Source organism: Centruroides sculpturatus, unplaced genomic scaffold, assembly GCF_000671375.1.
Source record: "Centruroides sculpturatus isolate CEXI.00-Female unplaced genomic scaffold, Cexi_2.0 scaffold55, whole genome shotgun sequence".
NCBI classification, from domain to species: Eukaryota; Metazoa; Arthropoda; class Arachnida; order Scorpiones; family Buthidae; genus Centruroides; species Centruroides sculpturatus.
Window position 1 is genome coordinate 558,292 of NW_019384374.1, and position 16,877 is coordinate 575,168.

A 16,877-nucleotide genomic window follows, 5' to 3' on the forward strand; every position below is an offset into this window, starting at 1 on the left:
ATGGCCCAGCGAAGGAAGCAGGAACGGAATGGACCAGAGGCGGCGACCCGACAAGTGGACCTGGGTGAGATGGCCATCGCCCTGGCCGGGTTGTTAGACTGCCCAGTCTGTTGGGAGAGGGCGACTCCGCCCATCTCCTTGTGTGTCAATGGACACATCGTGTGCCCTAGGTGTAGTGGCAGGGTGGAGCGGTGCCCGACGTGCAGGGGCCTGCTTAATGGGGGCAGGTGCCTTGCCCTGGAGCAGATGGTGGGGGTGTTGGCCCATCCCTGCCGTTATCACCAACAGGGGTGTAGGGAGTTCCTTTCCCCAGGGGACACGCGGGCCCACGAGAAGCACTGCGCTTTCCGGTCCTGTCCCTGTCCGGTGTTGGACCCGGCTTGCTGGTGGCAGGGCCCCCGAGCAGCAATTCCCGGCCATTTGGCTGGGATGCACCCAGAAATTGGAGAGGGAGTTTTTTCGTTCCTAAAAATGTTTCTTTTGGGGTGGCAGCGGCCCCGGCGGAGTTCCTGGGTGGCTTGTCTAGCCTCGGGGCACTGTCAGTTTTTGGCCCAGGTAGTCAAGGAGGAGAGGAAGGAGGGCCAGACTCACACGATGGTTTATTTTCTTCTCCGATCGTTGGGGAAAAAGGAAGACGTAAAGCGATTTCGTTACGAGATCCGGTTGGGAGAGNGTGTAACAGAAATTTAATGCATTGGTAGGAGATGGTGTATCTAATAGAAGATTTTATTATACCGTCGCTACAAAGTGGAAGATTTGGGAAACTTCTCAAGTGGGACGACGAAAAAAACAGAATATTTAAAGTTTCCGTCTGTCATAAACGTAGCGGCGAATGGTCGGAGGAGGACTGTCGGGTGTTTGTGGTAAGTGTTTCTGGTGTTTACTTTAAAACTAACGGGTTATTTAACCGTTATTTATCCGTTTCCGCTCAACTAAACAGTGCAGAAATGAAAAGCGATATATCCATCTCGTGCGCTTTTGCCACCCAATTGGACATTCGATCCAGCGCTTAAAAGCCATGATAAGTTTCTATAAAATACTGCACGCTTCGTGGTTATTTATATATTTTCGTATAGACTTATAGATACGCGTAAGTTAGTACAGATGCGTAATCTGGTAATTATTTCGCTTCCAAAGTATGCGATTTTATAACGGTAGATGGCACAACGGAAGTATTTATTTGGCGTAGTTTATCAACGTGGCTAACGTGTGACGGTGTCCGCTTCTAGGAGATTAATGTATTAAATACTACTTTATATCGTCTACGATTATGAACCATAACGGCTCTAGAACTTTTTCTTCCTATTCGTTCTCTCGCGGCTCTCGGCATTATTACCGTTCGAAATCCTCCGTAAGTACGCGTACTGGCATCTAGCCTGACGACGTCACTTTTTTAATTCCTCGAAGATTTTGCTAATTAACTAATTATAATTTAATGTCGGTTCTTCAAACGTAATAGTAAACTTCGATAATAGACTTTTCTTATAGACCGGCGGTTCTCGACCGGGGGTACGCGTACCTTTATAGAAGAAAATACTAATTCGCGTGTCGCCATCTAGCGAAGGGGGAGATAAATAGACAGACAAAAATCCGTTGCAGTTTTATTTAATTAATAAAAAATCCGTAGGTTTGATTAGTGGTAAACATTCCGGGGATGGTTAAGATGCTACGGTTAAAATTTAGTAACGATCGGTACGGTAGTTTGCACCATTAGTGGTCACAAACGAAAAATACGTTGTATCTTTATATAGTAGTATAGATATAGACATAGATATAGATATGGATAATTTATTTAAATCAAATTGAAACTGTGGGAGCAGAGATGTAAATTTCAATGACATATTTTATTCTGGTCCGGGTAATTGTCAGTATATTTTTAAAGATCTCAATAACCTGTAGTAAGAAAAACCCGCGCCAAGTTTGATTTTCTACGAAATTCGTAAACAAACGTTTTATCGATTAATGCAGCGGATTCGATGTAGTGAATATTGTAGTTCTTGCCATTATTTTTTTATACAGTGTAGAGGAAGGGAAACATTTTTAATCGGAAGGAAATCTCAAGGTCGCGCGATACATAAGTGAGTAATTTAGTGTACACGCATCGATAATATGCATAAACCGTACTTACAAAAGACACGCGACGTCGCCATTTGTTGACAATCGGACGGGAAAACAGAAATGTCACGGAAACTGATAAAAATCGAAAAGATACAACGAGGATATAAAGGTTATTTATGGATTATAAGGATATAGAGGATTATATTTATGTATTTTTCTTTAATTGCAGGAGTGGGATAGACTAAACAAAAGGGAAGACAAAACGGAAAAAAATTTTTATACAAATTCCAGAGGAAGATTCATCAATGCATTGAACAGATTAAAGGAAAAAGTGAAACAGATGCCGTCTCCATTGAAGAAGAAATACAGACTTTATCAACTGATAAATTACGAAAGTAAGTTGTTCATCGGCTATTTATTAACGTTCTTTTATGTCTGCAAAAGAATAGTTTCGGCCGTAATTTTGTAAAAACTGAAAAACTGCGCTGGTTATCGTGTCACGGTTAACTCTTTCTTCGATGTCATTGCATTTCTTCTTTTGGGCTTTTTGAAAGTGTCGAATATCCATTAGATTAGAAACGACATGACGAGTGTTACCGTACGATTAATTAACCTATGAACTCAACCCTAGAGTGATTTTTCGGGATTCTCGTAATATAAGGTCCACCCCTAAAATAAGCCGCGGGTAAGATCGTCGGCCGGATGGTCGTATTTAATACGTCCGTTGCGACTCNCCGGTGGGTGGTAGGCAGCCTCCCCAGTACATTCAAACACGGGGATTGCCTGGCGTTGCCGTACACGATGGTGGCCGGATTGATGCAGGACCAGGCGCTCCCCGTGACGATGGCGGTCCACCCGGTCGGGGGAAGGAGAAGACCCGAGGAGGCAGCGCCCCCGGAAGTAAGGAACGAGGACGAAAGGGACATTAGGTCCGAGCGGGCCGATGAGGCGTCCACAGCCCCGGTGGGGGATGGGGAGGAAGACCCGTGGGCATGGGAGGAGAGCCCCCTGCCCGGTCCCCAGGTGGAAGCGCAATCAAGTCCTCAGGCCAGAGCCGGGAATAGTGGCGAAACTTCCCAAACGGATAGCCAGCCATCAGACTTATTAAAGGCGCTGCGGCGGGCCCAGGCGTGTAGGGAGTGGGGGCACCCCGCCAAGGTATTGCTACCGGTAGGGGAGCCCCTCCCAGCGGAGCTCCAAAGCATCCCAGAGCAACAAGTCCTGGAGGACAGTGATGCGGAGCCGGGCCCCGCCGATCTGGGAAGAGGGCAGGTATCAGGGGAGAGCCGTCTCGGGGCAGCGCTGAGGGGTCTCCGCTGCCGCCAGAATCCCAACAATACCCGGGTCGAATACTACCCTGGATAAAGAGGAAAAAAAAGGGGGGCTTGCACGCGCTCGCGGAATCAAGAAATTTTTGTATGGCATTTTTATTTTTGTTTTGTGCCTTTTTAATTGTGTTGCGATAATTACTTGTTTCGTCTTTCTCTTTACTGTCTAATAATATCTAATAAAATAAAAAGGATTTATATTTGATCACTTTGGAATATTGTTTTCGTTGCAAATCGGTTCGAGTCCCTTCCCACCAGGGGTAAGCAAAAAGGGGATCGGCCCTAAATCCATTTCGCGTAATGAAGGGAGCCACAGATTGCGGGGGAGAGGCACGTGACCTCCCGAGAAGAGGTCGGCGACCGCTTCCCTTACTCATCGGCGGGAGACACTCCTCCCGACCGTCGCGGCGGGAGTGAATTCGGTGTCAAACGGTCTGCGGAATAAATGAATCGGTAGACCTACCTCAGGGCCGTCGGCGGGCCAAGCGGAGGTGACAAGGATCTCTTTCGGACGGCAAAGAGATAAACGCGACCATAAATTTTATTTTTACAGATAGCGGAGAATTAGGAAAAATATAAAACGGGGAAATTACATAAGAATATATGCGAAGCTCAATCCAATGATCGAACATACGGGTAAACTCTGTCTCAGGTAAAGGTGCATTGAGGCTCACGACCCAAAGCATATTTTGTGGCTACCTCAAAAGTACTAATTGTCGGTATTATCAAGTATACGCTAGTCGTTTTGTTTAAATTGTCTGTCGGAAATGTCTATGTGTGAACAGTTCTTTCAATGTAGTTTATCGATGGTATACGTGTTGGTTATTCCGCACCCATCATCGGGGGTGTCAGGTAACCATGATTTGTTCGCGCTCGATTCATCGATGATATATACCTGTATGTGTATTACGATGTTATATACCTGTGTGTGTATTACGGTGTTATATACCTGTCTATGTATTACGATATTAGTTAACAAAGCGCGTTGTTCTTTTTATATAAGATATTACTTTTTCGTTGTTTATGTAATCACCAAATTATGAATATGTACGGAATGTCATGTGTATATTCCCTAATGTAATTTCGAGTTGTCAGCGCGTCCGGCTTAATATTATCATGTCCTCCTTAAGTGTTCTTGGTTGGTCCGAGTGGTAATGCGAAACCACTAATTGACGTGTTACCTATTAAGTGGGGTCGAGCCCCGGGAATTAGCGCTTGAGCCCTGATCGTTTAACGGACGGACTGGCGGTATTACAGCCGCNGAAATTCAATATAAACAAAATACCCCTAAACACTTTCTTTTGAAATAAACTTTATGTCTATGGCTGCCGTTTTCTAATAACATTGAGCAAACACAAACGATTTAAACTCCAGCAATGCCGCCATTTTGATCGACTCAAATCAATATAGATTTTGTAATTAACGTATGAATCTTTTTAATATAAGACGTTTTTACTAATAGTAATTATTTGGCGTTCTGATAATTTGATAAACAGACGAGTAAAACAATTTGGCAAACAATGAAAACAAGGATTTATCTTTAATCCAACTCTAGTGACACGGTTTCCTTTGTTCGCGATCTCTTTGTTCGCACACGCTCCGTTTCACGCTTTTTCGAAATTCTTGTGACCATCAAATTAATTACAAATATAAGCTGCAATAACGACCATCTAAACGGCGGTAATTTAATAACCAAAAATTTTTTTTAATAAAATCTCGTAACAGTTGCGCCAAAAACAATTTTAAGTTCTTTTGCTAGGAAAGATACATAACTCGTTGCTGAATTTTTTTATGTTTCCGTTTGTGGCAAATGTCGCACCTTCAGAAAAACAAGTAAAACCTTACTACACATGGATACAACAGAAATGAATTTAAGGAGATGAATTACAGAGCGTGGAAGAGACGTAAAGTACCAAAAAACAAAAATTTTGATGTTGAAGGCACATAGATACGTTCAGGAAATCCTGCACTGTCGTGTGTTAACTTTTATGGTAGAGGGGCAAATTACCATTTCTAGCAAAATAATGCTGACAACACACGGGGTTTACCTCGAATGGCTGTGTCACGTTGTCATACTTCCTTAGCTCGCTCTATCTCCGGATACTTGGTCCATCGAGTGTTTGTGAGATCAAATGAAAACAACTGCGAGTATGGAGGATCTGGAGTGGAAGTTGTCAGTCACATCGCGGGTCGGAGAAGAAAAATATGCAAGGGTAATACATAATGTAGCATTAATGTAACTGACAGGCCTGTGGTTGCTTCAGTCTGTCACTGTAGCGGTCGTGCAATCCGACGTGCAGTACATCGCAATTGCTAGCATTTCAAAACTTATCTCTTTGCGGACACGGACAGAGCTGCTCGAATGTGCACACAATTCTTGCTATCTTTAACCACGGTTTTAACGGCTCCCGCCGTGAGATTCTACGTTAGCGTGAAGATACAGTCGCGGAAGATCCACGGGGCGTTGCACTATTCGGTGAATCTTCGGGTGGACGGATGGCTAAGACAGTTAGATGTCAGCCTATCGCTCAGGGGATCCCGAATTAAATTCGGTGGGTAACTCGTCCAAAATGAGCAAGGAAAAAACCCTTCTTAGGCTGAGAGGTCACTTAAAGCCAATGCGTAAAACGAGCTTAAAGCCAGTCGAGCAGTGTTCGACTTTCGACGCGAATAGTCCATAAAACGGTACACATTTGTAATTATAATCCAAAAAATGTAGAATATAATTATTGTATTTACATCAATACATCACGTATACAGCCGTACCATCGATAGTACCGTCGCTTCGGCTAGTGGAGCTATACATTTTATCTGTCCATTGCTAGAGAATATTTTATTTATTAATTTTGCAATTTGTTTTTATTACCGCTCTATTTATTTTTTGCATCTTACTGATCTATTTTGTGTATTTATTCATTATTATTTAGACTTCGTTTAAAATTAATTCCTTTCGGGCTTGGTCGTATGTGTAAATCGCATCTACTGACCATAAGTTACTAAAACAACGTACAGCGTTTACACTGATAATAATTATGTGCAATGAAAATAATTTTTTACCTCCTTTGTTTATCATGAAGATGAATAAAAAAAGAGTTTCCTTGACGTAATCATTATAAAACATAAATTCCGGAAAATTGATCCAGAGATACGAAGGTAAACTGTCGTTGGAGAAAAACTATTGTGCTACATTATTTTTATGTCATATACTGTACAGGTCTATCGTAGTACGTAGTAATTTACCAGCTGTTGATCCGTTATCGGTGGAAACGTTCTGTATAGGAAGACAGAAGTGACAGCCAAATAACTATGTGAAGCAGAATCTTCAGCGTGTCATTGTAAAAGTCGCTGGCCCTACTTATCAAAGAGCGAGGCCAGGAAGCTTTCGTCTTGATTATCTTGGAGCAGACCTTCTTCACTCGGACGATACATTGTGAACTTCGAAAAAAAGACATTTTCAATACTTACAGAACAAAGTGTTAAATAGTAATTTTAAGAAAAAGGCAGGAGAGTGGCATCGGGAACATTCTCGGAGAGCCATTTGAAGCTCCAAAAAAGTAAATTGCCGTTTCCTGGCCCAGCCGAATTTATAATTGACACGAAGAAAGCCCGAGTAACCCGAAGATGGAGACTGCTGAATGGCCGAGGTGTAAGCTGGCATCTTACCATTCTGAGGACCCGAAAAGAAATCCGTTTGGATCGAAAAACCGAGTAATTTTTCGGAAATTAATCCGTCGCGGATACGTCAGACCCCACCCCGAATCACCCCGCTTTCCCATTTTGTGGGTCTGGCCGAATTTACAATGGGCTTGATTAAAAGGCCCGCGTAGTGCCCACGCCGAAAAACATAAACAATTTTAGTTCATAAAATATTAAAATTATTTAACACTTTACCATTATGGAATACAATACACAAACGAGCCCCAATTCCGTTGACCAATTAATTTGTCAATCGCGTGATAAATTACATGGTTTTAACTACAATTAAATTCGATACACGTTGTCCTACCCGCGATGGGGTTGGTCTCTCGGGCAATAAGGGAGTACTTTGTAAACATTTTTGTTTAAATATAAATGTTTGATTATAATTAAGAAAAAATATTAAATTAGTTACGTTACATCACTGATTTTTATACGTCATTAGTGTTTGTTTTCTATTACTCGTAATTCACTAAAAATAGACACAGATGTGTTACATACATTTCATTTTCTACCTGACATATTTTGTATGATTCACACTTATATTGAGCCACTGCACGATAATTAGTCTGTCTATGGAAAGAACCAAATTGATAGCACATTTCTTAATAATGTCGGCACTTTTCGCTTAAAATATCAGGCAGTGTGTGAATTTTATTTTATTTTCTCTCACAAGATGGTAGAACGACTTTTCCATTCGTTGCGTTAATTCTTTATATACCGTATTAATTGTTAAGGATCATACATTTAACAACTACTACAGCGAACTTCCTGGTATTCAAATACCAGAACGTGAAGCGTTCGTAACATTGTTTATAATGGCGGTGACACGTTTAACAAATGAGGAAAAAACCGGAAGTTACGTACCGCAACTAAGGAATCGACGGCCGATGCTTATTGGTTAATACCGAAGTTAATTCTTTCAATACACAGACTATACAACATTTAAAAATTGGAGTGGGGTGACGGAATGAGATGACAGAACACGTGGACAATCTGCCAAGGGGAGATGGCCTATCGGGAAGACTTTCTATGAGAAACACTCTATTTAGGTGTTAGTCACGCGAAGAAAACTCGTAAAAGTGCCTCGTCAAAATGGCCCAGTGTATGGTGGATTTATCCATTCGGTCACTGGTGGGCTATTGAAAAAGTAAATTGAATAAACCAAAAACTTTTCAAAGTACAAAAAAAATCTTTAATATTTTCATACATTTTAAACAAGTATCCATTTTTGGCATTTGTAAACACATTCTCCACATACAATTTTTAAATATTTATACACGTGTTACATATTTATAAAATGTTAAACAAACAGAAATTTATATTTTCTATTAAAAATGTAAATAAATTATAATTTAGCTGATTATAAAAATCGAATTAAATTGTTCGGATCAAATTTAGGACCCGAACCATAGATTTGATAGAACAAAATTTTTCAATTTGGCTTAGTTTTAATGGAACCTGTCTATTCGTAAGTATTATTATTTAGAATGGAGTATATGCATAATTAAATAGTGTTAGCCACGGGTGTATCGGGCACGTGGCTATACGTAAACTTAAACGAACTCCTCTGAAAGTCCAGGAGTAATTTACAAATTGAAATTATGTAAAAGAGATTTTACAGCTTCAATTTTTTTCTGAATTTCTTGGGTTGAGTTTCCTGTCGTTTGAGGTCGTTCGTCTAGCGGCCAGAAGAGCTTCGAAGGGGTTACGACCCGATTCGGCCGCTTCTCTTAGTTTAAGTATAGCAACGCGTGGATCTTGTGTAGTTACTTGGATCTTTTCCGATACCGGTGTCGTGGATGTAACGGTATCCACGCTGACTTCATTGCTGGAAACATTTTCTATGGTTGTAGTCGTTTTAGCCGTTGTTTCTTCCACTTCTCTCTGACTCGTTGTTGTTGTAGACACCGTGGTCGTGGATGTGGTCGTGGATGGTTTCTTTGTAGTTGTGCTTCTTCTGCGTAGAAGAGCTTCGAGCGGACTCAAACCCGATTCGGATGCTTCGCGCAAACTATCTATAGCTGATCTAGCATTAGAAGATATTGTTGGAGCGGGAGTAGTTGTCGTAGTAGTTGTTGTTGTCGCTCTTGTTGTTGCAGCGGCGCTCTGACGGCTCGGTCGCGCTTCCAGACGAGAACTGCTAGTTGTGGTACGTGGAGTAGGAGGAGAAGGAGAAGGAGGAGGATCGGTGAAGATTTCTGGATCTATTTTAATCCTAAAAGTAGGATCGTATTTATTTCTTATCGGTTGGTTGTGTTTAATGAAATGGGCACCGTACGGTTGCTCGATATGGACACCACTTCCATCTCTTTTGGGATGATAATAACCGTGAACGTGATGACCGTGATGATGATGATGATGATGAACTTCTGGTGGAATGTAATCTTCGTCGTCTTGTACGGGTTTTCTTTCCAACGGATCTTGCGCATTAGTTTTTATTGTAATTTTAGGAGACAAATGTAATCGGAACTTTATAGGAGGGACCCTCAATTTTGTATCAATAACGTGATATTGAGGATGATGGTGAATTTTCGGATATTCGTAACTTTCTTGGTATCGTTTCGGCGATCGATAAGATTCAGCTTGTGCAGAATAATCGTGAGAACAACCCTTGCATTCGTACGCACCTTCAACGGAAATATCTTTGATCGGTTGATTTGTTGGGCCTTTATTACATCCTTTACAGGTATATGCTCCCGTTTCGTAGTCATCATCTGGACGACGGGGAGGAAGTGGAGGGGGTCGAATTGGTGAGGTATCCGTTTGACGATTTTTGCATCCTACACAAGGATAATAAGCACGATGCGATTCTTCGTATACCGACGAAGATTGCGGCGATCTGTAATTTTCATAATTTACCGATCCAGATCGGGAAGGCTGTCCGAAAAGAGAAAACATTCCACCCCCTTCACTAATGCCTCCAGCGCTTTGTTTATTATCGAAGGGAGAGAATAATAAGCTGAGAAAATGTTTGCTGGTTCCATCAACAAAATCGCTAGAAGTTCCATCGTCGTGCGATCGTCTACCACTGAAAAAACTTTCGAGAAATTGACCTTCTGCCGCCAGAGATAAAATAAACAGGCAGAGGAAGTTAAAGCACTGTATGAAAAACAAAGTCAAATATATTAATTAATATAAAATACTTTAAAAGATTTATATTATAAAATAATAATTTAAAGCATATTGTATCGTGCTATGTTCTAAAATATGTCCTATAAAAATGAACAGAAACGTGTAGCATCTCTAATTAAAATTCTAGTTCTTTGCCAGTTTTACACTATTTTCAACACAATTGAAAATCGACATAAGCATTTTTCTCTGTATCAAACGGTAATTTCATAATTGCATTACTTATAACTTATTCATAATTGTTTGAAATCCTTACAAGAAATACGATGGTATTAAATTATTATTGACCTGACAGACCCCCATATAACGAATTTCGGAAACCCCGGACCAAATCGGCATGCCTAGAGAAGAAATATAGTATTTGAGATTAGGATTAGGGAGTATATAAAGTGATAGGCCTAGTAAACAGGTTACACTACTGTTATGTAGGAAATATTTTGTTCATTTAGAGCAGTGGTTCCCAAGTGGGCGCTACCACATCCTGTGGGCGGTGAGTAAATCTGGGGGACGAAAAGAAGCGAGTGGGAGGCTAGGGGTGCCGGAGACGGGGTTCTGACCGAACGGTGAACACACGTCTCCGGAGGAGCCCCGACGAAGACGAAGACAAACAATGATCATAGGCGAAGGTTGGGATCAATGACAACTTTTCTCTTTCCTCTTTTAAAACGGGTAAGAAGAAACATCGCGTTTAATGGTTTCCGGATGTGGAGAACAATGTACGGTAAGGACGAAAAGTGTGAGGTTCATAGAAAAGTTTTTTTAACAATATGGTTAGGGAGCGTTGGGTATAAGTTTATGGAACCAAAGGGGTTGTGGCTCGAAAAAGTTTGGGAATCACTGATTTAAAGCATGCGTGATGAAGCTAACAGTATCTTTGACGAGATGGTAAAAGGATTCAGATTCGAATCTGGATAGTATTTACAGAAATTTTCGAAATAATTTCATCCGGCCCCATCTCTCGTCACTTAACCCATATCACGATGTCTTTGGCTGACACTCATTAATTATAATGGACACGATTGATGCCCTCTTAATACCCACGGAGCGTGAGAAAAGTGTTTTTATGTATATAAAAAACGTAATTTAAAGTTAAAACTAAAGAATAATAATAATAATGTCCTGTGAAATTTTTATGTAAAGTATTATGATTTTCATTAACATAAGGAAAAAGCAGAACTACTTCTCAGAATTGCCGTGTGGACACTAAGAGGCCTTTTCCATACCCAATACGGATTCAGCCGGGCCCACAATTGGGCGAGACCAGGCATATCTGAAATTCCTGAGGAGCTCGAATTTCGATTCTGGATTCCCCATAATGATAGAACGATGCCTTAATCGTTCGGCCGTCCAGTCGACTTTCCTTATGGTTTAAAATAAATAAAGAAATCTTCGAACACAATACTTAATTCATAAAAAAAATTAACAATTCTCCTACTTGTTATTACAACGACATCAAACGTTCCACTTATTATTATATCAGTAGCAATCGCAATTTCTGCAGCTAACCAGAAAATAAGTGCAATAATAAAATTATTCTAAAAAATAACTCGTATTATTTTAAAATAAACCACACACTACATTTATAGTGTTTAAACTCGATTAATTGCTGGGGCATCGTCATACCTCTCTGGAAGACCCGGGATCGAATCAGGATGCTCAACCCCATAAATTTTTCGTCAGCGATTTCCTACCGCATCGTGTGGGCCCGGCTTTTTAGTTTAAGAAAAGGCGATTAACTTAAAGTAAACTAGATCAAATTTCCGTAAAATCTTATAAAATGAGGACTACTATAACATTTATTTCCTCCTCTCATTTTTTAAACAGATAAACGTTCATTGTTTTAACTTTTTTGGGGGGGAGATCTAGTGTATAGAACGTTCAAACTCCTCAATTCGCACGTGAATTTAGCATATAATTTTCTTATATATAACTCAATCACGATAGTTTTTTTCTTATTATTACTAAATAAAGTTTTTCTTTACATTTTTTCCTACAAGCTACTTTATCCAATACAATTTCTCTGATGTTATCTCTATAGTTTGTTCCATTTTTTTCCTCTAAAAGATGCTAATTAAGTAACAAAATTGTACTAAAATTTTATAAATTAATCGTTAGAATTTTACTTAAGAAAATATCGATTTAATATTCGATACTTTAATTTTTTTTCTAATGTAAATTTTAATTTCTTTGCTCCATTTACTTTGTGTTGTTTATATTATCATCGGTTATGCATCGATTCGTTTACATAAATAGAATATTGAAGAAAATAAAATACAGTTTCTTAAATGAAAAAATAAATAATAATAATAATAAACGCATCATTAGTTAAGTATTTCCTTGAATTTATTTTTATTCTTATTGATTACTTGTTATCCTACAGAATATACTACCCTATCAATAAACTATCCTATAGAAAGTTTACTAGAGACATTTATTATGTAAATCTGTTATAGAAAGTGTAATTTATTATAGAAATAGATACAAAATCTCACTTTTATAAGCACAAAATCTTAGTTTTATGAAGTAAAAATTAAATGTAAACCGCCCTATTTATAAAGGCAAATTTCACTTTCCTAACCTGTACTGTTCTTCTACCTTTATGATTCCAGTTCATATATTTATTTAATTTATTTACTTTCCTTAGAATGTATATAAATGTAAACAAATTAATAAACTTTCTGTACAATTAAATAAATATCTAAGTTCCAATTTTATTTAATAATCAATCATTGGAACGTATTTAGACCATAACCAATCTTGTCCATATGTTTTATATGGGATTGTATTAATCATCGCTGATGTAACTTCATGAAAATTTCAGTTTTTATGAAAATTATTTGTAAATTTTACTCGCTTAACTCACTAATTTTTTTTATATTTTTTTCGAATAAAGTAAGATTCTTATTGAAATCCTCCGACGTTATTTCCTGCTTGTAACAGTTGGAGGGAGAAGGAAATGAGTTTAGCATGAACGAACACATTGAAAATAAATAATTTTTTTTTTTTAAATACAAGCATTATGAGTTTGTTCGTCTTTTTACTCTTCTTTCGGCATACCAAACACCATTTTATTTTTATAAACTCCAGGAAGAAGCTTCCATTAATCAGAATTATATCGTATCCAGCATGAAATTATTATGATTAAAGATACTATCAGAATTTTACAGAAATTAGAACATTAACCTATGTTTAGAAATTAAATTATGAAGCTGTGAGAAATCCGGTAATTTTTATCTGATTTTTTAAGCCAATTTTTGTAGAACCATTTGAATATTTTGTATTATTTGAGGAATTACTCTTGGCTAAAAATAGTTTTTTTTTTTTTTTTCATTACAGTTCATAGCAAAACTAGAACAATAATTGCTGTTGCAAAAAATAAATGATATAAAAGTTTAATTTTTTTCACTAAATCTGTAATAAAAATATTTCTGTCAAGGCCTTTCAATAATTATTTAGAACCCATTGCTTAAATGCGAACGTGCGATTACGTAAAATATTTCTTTAGCTTAATTTTTTTAATTTAATTTAATCTAATTAAGCCTTAATTTAGTTTAAATAGTGCATATTTTTTTTTATTCCTAGAGAGCTGTGAATACAAGGCCCCTTTCCTAATCACCCGGTTCCCTTATCGTGGGCCCGACCGAACTCGTAATGGACTCGCTAAAAGAGGGAGGCCCTCTTAGTGTCAACGGGGCGAAAAGAATTCAAAAACAAACAAGAAAAACGCGTTGCGAACACTAATAGGGCCCGGTTTTTTACTTATCACGGTTTCGGGCAGGCCCCGAATTTATAATGAGTACGAAGAAAGACCCACAATAAGGCTGACGGACTGTTAACCTCCCAATCCCTTTTAGCCCTACTGCCTCGCCCATCTGATGACCATTCACTTCAATGAGTTGTTCCAATTTCAACTATTTCAATCTCCATTTTAAATTTAAAAAAAATTCCATTTTCGTATACTTTCTGGCGATTAATTTCGTATTGTTTTCGATAGTCTAAACAATCACCAACTGAAATGATATTTACAATATTGTTAGCGATTTACTCAATATTATAAGAATACAAATTAGTGCTTATTCCGCATGAAATGGCGACTGAAATTCGCCTATTTTCTGCTCAAGTAGAGAAAATTGTTAAAATGAGTGAGTACTATTCAAAATAACTCTAAGAAGTCGCTCTCCATTTTGAGCAGCGCGTATTGGAATTATGGCTGCCATTTTAAATGGTATAAAGCACTAAATTAGACTTCTTATCACTCTAAATCTCAGTTTAGGATAATAACAAGCGGTCCTTTCCCTCCACCAATTAATAATAAATTTAAAAACGCGAGGTCTTATGTTAAAATCGCCCTTCGTCTTGTGGATCTAATCTATAACAAGTAAAAGGCCCTTCTCCTTTAAATAATTATTTAAAAGAAAGAGGCCTCGAGGTTTAGCTTCGTTAGCTTACGTATAAGTCCGGTTTCGCCTTTAATTTTTCAATCGAATTTAGGGCCTTCCGGAAATGGCGAGAGCTCTGGCATTAATTTTTAAAGACAGCGCATAGCCGAGGAACCATTAAATTCTTACAGTGTCTGATAGAATTATATTAACAATATAATTACATACCTTATAACTCATAAGCCACAGTTAAAGTATATCGTATGACATTTCTCCTTCACGAAAACACATAAAATAACCCAACTATGAATTATTACAAGAAACAAAGATACGAAAACTTCGTCACAATAAAAAGCAAAAGTTCGTGACTGTGACGTAAAACAATTTCAACTAATAACGTAAAGAGACTGGAACTCCCTCTTCTTCCATCATCAATTCGGGTTAGTGACTTAACGCGTGAGAATACGAAAGAAAAGATATAAACGAAGATTAGATTAACAACAAGGAGAATCTTGTAATAATTACTTTTTATAATTGTGTCGTTGATAGAGAATTTAAATGTAAGATCTCCTACGTAGAAACGACCTTGCAGAGCGGGTCGACAACCCGACGTTTTCTACACATCTTGCCCTAAATGTACCTTTCCGGATAGATTAAATTCGTAACAAAGGCCGTTATTTAAAGTGTAATAATTATTTAAAGAATTTTTATAAATGATTTCAAGGTCATTTCCTCGCAAAATATTTCTTACCGAGAAGGAAAATTATAATTTAATTGTGAGCAATAAAACTGTAATCTCCATTAACCCTCTTTAGATTTTATAAGATTTTCTGCTCAGTCTATTTCATAAAAACCCCCCTCTCCAAAAAAAAAAGAAAGACATTAATTGCATTTAAAGTATAAAGTCCAAACCGGTACGAACAAGGAAAGAAAATACATAAATACAGGCCTGTTTCGGAATAATTTTGGCCCACTTGTGCTATGGAAGGTGAAAAACCAATATTTTAAAATATGTATTCAAAAATAGAATTTATTTAGTATTAAAAATAAAAATTAATCATTAGTACGTTTCATTCTCTGAAAACTTATTGACTTTTTTAGCCGAGTACCCGATTAAAAAGTAGATTAAAAATGAATAAAAGTAATCGTAATTGTTAATTGTATTTTAAAAACAGAAAATAATTAACTAATATTAATTATTTAACAGAAAAATAACAGTTGCTAATGTTTTTTTTTAAATCAATTTCAAATTATTATGTTAATTTCGATAACAATAACGTGAAATCGATTTTTAAACATCATTAAATGATTTTTAAATGTATTTAAGATCAGCTGATGCTGTTTAAATTGTTCTATTTCAGTTTATTATCAATTTCATTAAATAAACAAATAGAAATTTACAATATTCTTTCAAATCAAACAGCTGATTCTGTTAATTTCATTCGCGTCAGTGTCATTAATATGATTAACTAAATAAATTTAATTACAATTAACATATAAACGTATTCAAAATATTTGGAATTAAATTATATTTATGTTATCAAAATTAGGTGTGATTTAATTGGATTTGGAATTAGATAATTAATATTAATGATATAATTTGAATTCGTTTCTGTAACATAAATAATTACAGATAGGAAATTAATCGTGGAAATGGAATAGTTAAATTGTCATTCATGCTGAGAGTCTTATCTATACAGGGAAAGTAATAAAGGGAAATGGAGCCATCAGATAGAGACTAAATAAAGGGGCATCAACATCCTAATCATTTGGAACAAGTAGAAAATAAGTTAAATTTTCTCTTTTCTTATTCTATTTTTTTATGCTAAAATCGAAGGTAAAAAAAATAGTATTTGATTAACTTCATTTAATTTTTTTAATTAATTTCCTTAATTATAATGTATAAAATTTCATTAGAAATATTTGTTAATACTTCTAATAAAAAAAAAATTAATTAATCTTTTTTAGCCCTACTGCCTCGCCCATCTGATGACCATTCACTTCAATGAGTTGTTCCAATTTCAACTATTTCAATCTCCATTTTAAATTTAAAAAAAAAATTCCATTTTCGTATACTTTCTGGCGATTAATTTCGTATTGTTTTCGATAGTCTAAACAATCANCCAGGGTGTGTCCGAGTTATCCGGAGTGCCGGGTTATCGAGAGCCGAGTTTTCGAGGTTCTACTGTATTTTTATTTTTAAAAAATTACATATAAACCTTAAAAAAAATTAAATGTTTACACCTGTTAAATGTTACCCATGCTATTGTTTTCTATATGGGAA

The 16,877-nt window shown here is 37.2% G+C and overlaps 3 protein-coding genes across 3 annotated transcripts; 2 read left to right on the forward strand and 1 right to left on the reverse strand.

Moving 5' to 3' along the window:
* Window positions 1–690, forward strand: LOC111615969 (E3 ubiquitin-protein ligase Siah1-like). The gene has a single exon (XM_023357412.1). It carries the CDS (start codon window positions 1–3, stop codon window positions 688–690), a length of 690 nt encoding a protein of 229 aa, XP_023213180.1.
* On the forward strand, window positions 686–2,780 carry LOC111616149. Its single transcript, XM_023357576.1, has 2 exons — window positions 686–863; window positions 2,288–2,780. Exons 1-2 carry the CDS (start codon window positions 705–707, stop codon window positions 2,525–2,527), a joined length of 399 nt encoding a protein of 132 aa, XP_023213344.1. The 5' UTR covers window positions 686–704; the 3' UTR covers window positions 2,528–2,780.
* A 5,888-nt stretch (window positions 2,781–8,668) lies between these two features.
* Window positions 8,669–11,528, reverse strand: LOC111615980. Its single transcript, XM_023357422.1, has 2 exons — window positions 11,445–11,528; window positions 8,669–10,184 (listed from the first exon to the last, which is right to left on the reverse strand). Exons 1-2 carry the CDS (start codon window positions 11,526–11,528, stop codon window positions 8,709–8,711), a joined length of 1,560 nt encoding a protein of 519 aa, XP_023213190.1. The 3' UTR covers window positions 8,669–8,708.
* Between the last annotated feature and the right edge of the window lie 5,349 nt (window positions 11,529–16,877).

Coding starts and splice junctions, on each gene's coding strand:
- LOC111616149 (XM_023357576.1), top strand. CDS start 705: ATGGTGTATCTAATAGAAGATTTTATTATACCGTCGCTACAAAGTGGA. Junction 864..2,287: donor AGGACTGTCGGGTGTTTGTG/GTAAGTGTTTCT, acceptor CTTTAATTGCAG/GAGTGGGATAGACTAAACAA.
- LOC111615980 (XM_023357422.1), bottom strand. CDS start 11,528: ATGGGGAATCCAGAATCGAAATTCGAGCTCCTCAGGAATTTCAGATAT. Junction 10,185..11,444: donor TTGTGGGCCCGGCTGAATCC/GTATTGGGTATG, acceptor TTTTTCATACAG/TGCTTTAACTTCCTCTGCCT.